The following is a 7,562-nucleotide window of genomic DNA, read 5'->3' as shown; positions in this document are numbered from 1 at the left end:
TTTAAAAGTAGCCAGCCTAAAATAATCCTCACCAGTTAATACTGTGATCTAGATTTCTGTTTGTGCAGCAGCATGTTGGTCTGGCCCCAAGGATATTCTTGCCCCTGGAAACACCCTATTATTAAAGCAAGTGAGTGGAAATTAACTGGATTAGGAATTAGCACCTTTGTCAATGGAGGCTGCATCTCAGACCCAAGAGATGCAATTTGAATAATGCAAGCTGGTCTTGACCCAGCTGCTCAAACAGGCACCCTGGCTTCTTAAAGCCCAGATCAGTCTCCTAAACGAGAACATTATATTCATAATGTGTGTTCTAAGAATCTGAGTCAAAAATGTTTCTACTTTGACCTCAGAATACAGTCAACTAAGATTTGAAAAGGGACCTGAAGGATTTGGTAAATAATGTGCTTGTGTGCCTTTTAGTAATCATCCTTAACTGGAGAGAATGTAAATCCCTTGGTAAACCAGAAAGGTTATTTCTTCATTAGGATCATAAATACTTAAGGCTTCTGTTTTAAATCTCTCTTTGAAAACAATAAAAATCCTAGTTCTACAAATTTGACTAAGACATAACAATAGGATGACTTTTCAGTCTTTTATATGCCAGACAGCTTGCCTTTACAGTTAGAAAAAACAAGCTGGAATAATTTCACCTGGTTTTGTACCCTCTGAAGTTACTTCATACAAATGAATCTTGAGTTTTTTAAGATCTTAGGTTAGATCTGAGATGATCTCAGAATACGTATTTATACAACTTTCCATTTTTGACCAACTATAAAAACTAAGCTCTAGGAATCATCTTTATTGATGATTTAATTATTTAAGTATTTAATATGTAGATTTTAGTTTTTGCATAGAATTATAGCACAGAAATTACTTCCAAAATGTGACAACTATTAATTGAATCAATTATATTGAATAAGTGCATACATATCCATTACTCTTAAAATATGTCAGTAATTTACACTCCATACTTGTGTCGATGAAAATGATCCATAACCAATCTATAAATGAAAATTTGGATGAGTTTATTCTGAGCTAAAATGTGAGGACCATGACCCAGGGCCTTTTTTCCTGAATGAAGAAAGGGCACCAAAGTAGTGGGGTGGACCGAGTGGTTATATACCCCCAAAGAGGATGTTTCACATAGGATTGAAACGTCCTTTTTACAATAGTCTTGAGACTTCTCTGTCGGCACAGCAATTGATGGACCAGCAGGCAGGTCTGCTGCCTCGGTGGACACAACAGGGTGGCAGGTCTGTTGTCTGGAGCTGGGTGGTCACAGGTGAGCTGGGTGACCAAAAGTGAGCACAGCAATCAGTTCCTAGCCTAAGGAAAGATGCTAATCCTTAAGGAAATGCCAACGTAGGGGGAAGTTGCACCTTTATCTTAAGGCCATTTGTTCTTGCCATAGTAAGTGTTTAAAGCAGATATACAATGCATGCTCAATGGCCACGTCAGGCCCTTTCAGGAAAAACAAAGTCAGGCCGAATTAGGTTTACACCAAATGGCTTCCTCATATACTCCAATATATCCTATTACTTCCCGTTTCTATTTGTCACTTGTGTGCTTTATCTGTAACCAATACTTATCCTCTGAGTAAGGAAATGTGAGTTATGAACAGGAGTTTGTACTTGGTTCTAACTTCAGTTAGATCAAGCCATTGTGCTTGATCTGTTTTTGTACTCTTTTCAGCAAGTTTTTAAAAATTAAATGAATGGACCTCTGTCTTAGAAATGACAATTGGTGAACAAAATTAAATATCTAGGTTTCCAAAAGTGCTCATTGGCAGCAAGTAAGGAGGCAGAAAATGTACCTGGACATACTTATTAGGAGATTCTGTCATCCCCTTTTTCCAATTTCACTTCTCTCTTTCCCTCTTAGTATGTGTCTGTGTCTCCCATTCTCTTTCCACTTCTTTCCTTCTCTTTCTGTCTGCTCTTTTCTAGGATCCGAGGCTCTTTCTTTCTTGCTTTTCCTGCTATTGGCTTCTGATCTCTGCTTAAGGAAAAAAAAAGTGAAGTATTATTTTTCTTAAAAGTTGTAATATATAATATATAAATAATATGCATACGTAAACGTTTCAGGAAAATGTTCAGCAAAAACTTAATTTGGATTTGTAGATAAAAGACAGAGACTATTTTTTGTAGATTTGTTAATATACTCAAATTATAATATTTTCAAATTTAAAATTGTTCTGAATTATTTTATAATGTACAATGCATGCCTATAAGATAATAAAGATAAAACAAACATAATACAATTGAAAAATAAGAAATGGATATAAACAAGAAAGACAAAATGTTACAGAAAGAATAATGTTCTCTAATACAACCTTAATGAGAATAAAAAGTTTAAAAGAAAAATTTATCAATACGTATTCCAATTTTAAATGTTCATACCCTTTGATTCTGAAATTCTACTGTAAACATTTATCTTACAGAAAATATATACATATATATGTATACACAAACATGCAAAGAGTTTCACGGCAATGTTGTTGAAATAGAAAATTTCAGTAAGATAAATCTTCATATACTGACATGGAATGCTGTCAATGAAGAATTATTCATTAAAATGTAAACTGCAGTAACGATGTGTATCGTTGTATAATTAGATTATTAAATTGCATGTGCCAATATCTAATTTCAGTCTAAAAAGACTAAAAAGTCTAAAAATACAAATGCACCCTCAAAAGATTAAATCATCCTTGGTTAATTACACAGCTGGAAAGTGTTCCAGAATTCAAATTAGAACTGATGTTTGTAGGTTCAGGCCCTTACTTTCCATTTTACATTGTACACTGTCTCTTATCCCCACCTCTGGGCCTTTGCCCATGTTGTTTCCTCTGCTGGGAATAACCTTATTCTTCTTTTCTGTTAGCCACGGTCTAGCTTTCAGACAAATAATTTCTTTTTCTTTCATTTGTTTAGTTCGCAATGATTTCTATTATCATCATTTTAAATATATTAGTCCTGCCATTATTTAAGGAAATGGACCACATTTGAAAAATTTTTTAAATATATGTTGTATACTTAACTTATTAGGGAAAGTGAGTGAAGTAGACTGGCAAAGAAAAAGAAAAGCATTAATTATAATTCCCTCTGTCTTCACTTGAACAGTCTTGTCTTCACTGACTTACTACGAAAGGAACTGTGACAAAGGCAGCTGACGGTGTGATTCAACACTGATCTGGAAGTTCAAGGTACTGTTAAGTTCTTGGTTTTGGCTGCCATATATCTAGGAAGGCAAACGGTGAAGACTACAGCCAGCAAATGGCACCACTGTGCCTGATTGACAGAAATAGCAACCAGATTCTGATAACAGATTTGCTCTTAACCACAGAGGATGAACTGGCACCAGCATTACCTGTGCCCTACAGCACACTGCAGTTTCCTTCCAATTGATAAAATTTCTTGGGTTGTATTGATATCTATTGCACCCTTAATAATCTATGAGAAACTTTGAGAAATGTGAAAGAAATAACAATCCTTAAAAATTTCCCTTTGGAAATAAGAGAAACATGAAACAATGATATACAGAAAAGATGTTTTATGAGTAAGGAGAAAGAGTATTCAGATTGGTGAAGGTGGAGGTGAGCACTGGGTAAAGGAGAAAGGGCTGCATGAGGGAGTCCTAGTGTTGGATGGATTGATGGAAGGAATGGACAAAGACAGTAGGCAAGCCTAGAGCCTACAGACATAATGACATGATCAAGAAAAACTGTGTGTATACTGCTTTTCACAGCTTTCTCACGTGTGTTACCTCCTTTGACCTTCATAGCAGCTCTGTGAGGCAGGATGTGAAAGTTCTGGGGGGCTATAAAGCATAGTAGTTAATAGTCCATGTTTTGGAGTTAGTCAGGTACCAGCAAAAAAATTGTGAGGAAGTAATACAACTTTTCTAAGCCTCAGTTGCTGCTTCAGAAAATCCACACAATCATAACACTTTCATTGTATGGCTGTTTGTCATGATTAAATGAGAAAAAGCCCTGTGTGCATTCCACTTAAATAGTCAGGAACGCTGGGGCTGGCCCCGTGGCCGAGTGGTTAAGTTTGCGCACTCCGTAGCAGGCGGCCCAGTGTTTCATTAGTTCGAATCCTGGGCGCGGACATGGCACTGCTCGTCAGACCACGCTGAGGCAGCGTCCCACATGCCACAACTAGAAGAACCCACAACGAAGAATACACAACTATGTACCGGGGGGCTTTGGGAAGAAAAAGGAAAAAATAAAATCTTTAAAAAAAAAAATAGTTAGGAACGCATACTTGGTATCTGTGGTTTCTCTTTTACTAATTGTGCTACTGCAGAAATTGAAGCTTGAGGAGGCTGAGATTATAAAGACAGTAAGACGCAGGTTTGAATCCAGTGACGTCCCTTGCAAAGGAAAAGGCAGATATAAAAAGAAATGGTGTGAGTCTGGCAGAAGCAGGTAGAATGACAGTGGAATAAATAAAGTAAGAACAGAGAAGTGAAGTTGAGTAAGTAAGGAGGTGCTGGTGATAGGAGTTGAATGTTAGGTCAAAAAATTAAATTCTGTACTGTATTTGATAGGGAGTCACCCTAAGTTCCAAGTCAAGGACAGAGGGGCATTAGATATTACTTAGAGCAGTGACTTCCAATTTTTTTTAACATGAAATGAATTATCTTTTTAAGGAAATCTTACCCACAAGTATAACAATTAATGCAATTAATCTGAGTATTGTGTGTGAAAAGGACAGAGCCTTTTCTCTTGTTACTCATCTAATGAACCATCCTTATACTGCAAATGAGGAAACTGAGTCTCAGGGATGCCAGAAACATGCCTAAACCACAGACTAAGTGAGTGACACAACCTGGAATGAAACCCGCTTCTCATTTCCTGACCCCTGAGCCAGTGCTCCTTATAATTCACAAGGGCTCCTGAAAGAAATATCTCAGTTCGTGGGCTTTGAGCGAGAGGATGGTATAAAATAAAGTGAATAAAATCACACTTCCATAGTCTCCTGTGGATGCTCTGCATTTTGTGTAAGGGGTGGGGGTGGAGGTGGGTTGTTGAATAGCAAGAGTGACCTCTCAGCATTCACAGTGTTTTATAGTCCAAACATCAATTGGAAGTTATGCTCTTTGCAAAATTACTAAGATGTGTCAGCCAACCTCCGCTGAAATTCTCCAGTAATATGAAGTATGTTTTCATTGTAGCTTTTCTTCTAGGTTTCAATTGTAACTCTCCTGAAACATCAAATAATCTGTTCTTCCCTTCTGCAGTGGGACATAGGAGTTAAGAATTTGAGCTGTGTGATGAAAATGCCGACTCCACAGCACACCAATTATAGAATCTTATGCAAGAGATTAACTTCCCAAGACCTCAGTTCCTGTTTTTTACAACGTAAGTTGTAATGGTACCTACTTCATATGGTATCATGAGGTTTAAATGAGGTAATACATGCATCATGCTTGGCACAGTGCCCAGCAGCATCATGAACCTAAAAGCTAATTTTTTTTTTCTTAAAGATTGGCACCTGAACTAACATCTGTTGCCAATCTTCGTTTTTTTCCCCTTCTCCTTCTTCTTCCTCTCCCCAAAGCAACTCAGTATATAGTTGTATATTCTAGTTGTAGGTACTCCTGGTTGTGCTATGTGGGATGCTGCCTCAGCATGTCTTTATGAGCGGTGCCATGTCCACACCCAGGATCCCAATAGCAAAACCCTGGGCCACAGAAGTGGAGCGCGCGAACTTAACCACTTGCCCACTGGGCTGGCACAAAGCTAATTGTTTAATTATTGTTATTATTATGTTCTGGGATCTTTTGCTCTGTTTAGATAAGAGAGGAAACTCAAAGAAATGACTTGGGTCAACTCAGGTTTGAGTTGGCTATATTGGGGATTTGTATCTTTGTAAAGCATTGTAATCTTCATCATTGAATAGTGTATTAGTCAGGGATTGCAGAAGCAATAGTTTTAGATGTATTTTGATCATTTAATGTTTAGAAGTAAAGCATAAAATTGCAAAGATTGCCATATTGTTTAGAAAAGAGCACAGGCAGAAAAATCCACCTCAGATTGTTTGGAAGATAAAACAGGGTAGTAAATATAATATTACTTAGCCCAGCGACTGGTAAGTGACAAACTCACAGCATAGTCACTAGAGAAGCAATAGTGATGCTTGAGGAGACTGATTCTGGAGTCAGAAAATGTGGTCCACGTTCTGGCTTCACTATTCACCAGCTGTGAAACCTTGGTTAAACTTCCTAAAATCTGTGAGAATCAACTCCTTCATCTGTGAAACAGTCAGTCATAGGGTTATTCTAGTGCCTGGATAAAGTAGGTGCTCAAAAAAGTTGGGTATTAATAACAACAGTGAAAGGGAAGAGGAGGAGGAAAAACATATTTCACATGGAACAACCACTGAAAAGAGAGGAGAAAAAGCTTGGAAGAAACCTTGCACTAGCGAAGTATTTATCTTTTAAGCTCTTTATTAAGAACACTCTTAAAAGTCAAATGCTTGGATGGTGAATAAAGGAAAAAAAACAAACAATAAGTTCCCTGAGGTCCTGGAAATACGTGATGCCAAATAATCAGTTATTACAAATCATATGTTGCTTTTACAGGTTTTACAACTCTCAGCTGAAGCTCATATCAACACTCAATAAATGGGAAATCAAAACAATGTGACAGAATTCATACTTTTGGGTCTTACAGAGAACCTGGAGCTGCGGAAAATATTCTCTGTTGTGTTTCTAATCATGTATGTGTCTACTGTTTTGGGAAACCTACTCATTGTGGTAACCATGATCACAAGTCAGAGTCTGAGATCACCTATGTATTTTTTCCTTACCTCTTTGTCCCTGTTGGATGTCACCTTCTCTTCCGTCATTGCCCCCAAGATGATTGTAGACTCCCTCTCTGAGAGCACCACCATCTCCCTCGAAGGCTGCATGGCCCAGCTCTTTCAGAGCATTTCTTTGGTGGTGTGGGGATCATCCTTCTCATTGTCATGGCCTATGACCACTACGTGGCCATCTGTAAGCCTCTACACTACATGACCATCATGAGACCTTGGATGTGCCACCTGTTGCTGGGAGGGGCCTGGGTGGGGGGATTTATCCATGCAGTAATACAGCTTCTCTTCATGTATCAAATACCCTTCTGTGGTCCCAATGTCATAGATCACTTTATATGTGATTTGTTTCCATTATTGGAACTGGCCTGCATGGACACCCACATCCTGGGACTCTTAGTCATCCTCAACAGTGGAGTGATGTGTGTGACCATCTTCCTTATCCTCATCACCTCCTATGTGGTCATCCTCTGCTCCCTGAAGTCTCACAGCTCTGAAGGACGACGGAAAGCTCTCTCTACCTGTGGCTCCCACCTCACAGTGATCATCATGTTCTTTGTGCCATGCATTTTCTTGTACATGAGGCCTGTGGGCACTTACCCCATAGACAAGGCAATGGCTGTGTCTGATTCCATCATCACACCCATGTTAAATCCCTTGTTCTACACCCTGAGGAACACAGAGGTAAAAAATGCCATGAGGAAACTGTGGATGAAACAAGGGACTTTGGTTGGCAAGTGA

The 7,562-nt window shown here is 38.4% G+C and overlaps 1 protein-coding gene across 1 annotated transcript; it reads left to right on the top strand.

Moving 5' to 3' along the window:
- The first annotated feature begins 6,633 nt into the window (after positions 1 to 6,633).
- Positions 6,634 to 7,562, top strand: LOC106829653 (olfactory receptor 4C6-like). Its single transcript, XM_014838871.1, is given in 2 exon segments — positions 6,634 to 6,931; positions 6,934 to 7,562. Coding segments are annotated over 2 exon segments (927 nt in total).

The sequence above is a fragment of the Equus asinus genome, chromosome 17, assembly GCF_041296235.1.
Source record: "Equus asinus isolate D_3611 breed Donkey chromosome 17, EquAss-T2T_v2, whole genome shotgun sequence".
NCBI lineage: Eukaryota > Metazoa > Chordata > Mammalia > Perissodactyla > Equidae > Equus > Equus asinus.
The sequence above is the reverse complement of the archived record's forward strand: the minus strand, read 5'-3'. Positions and strand labels throughout refer to the sequence as shown.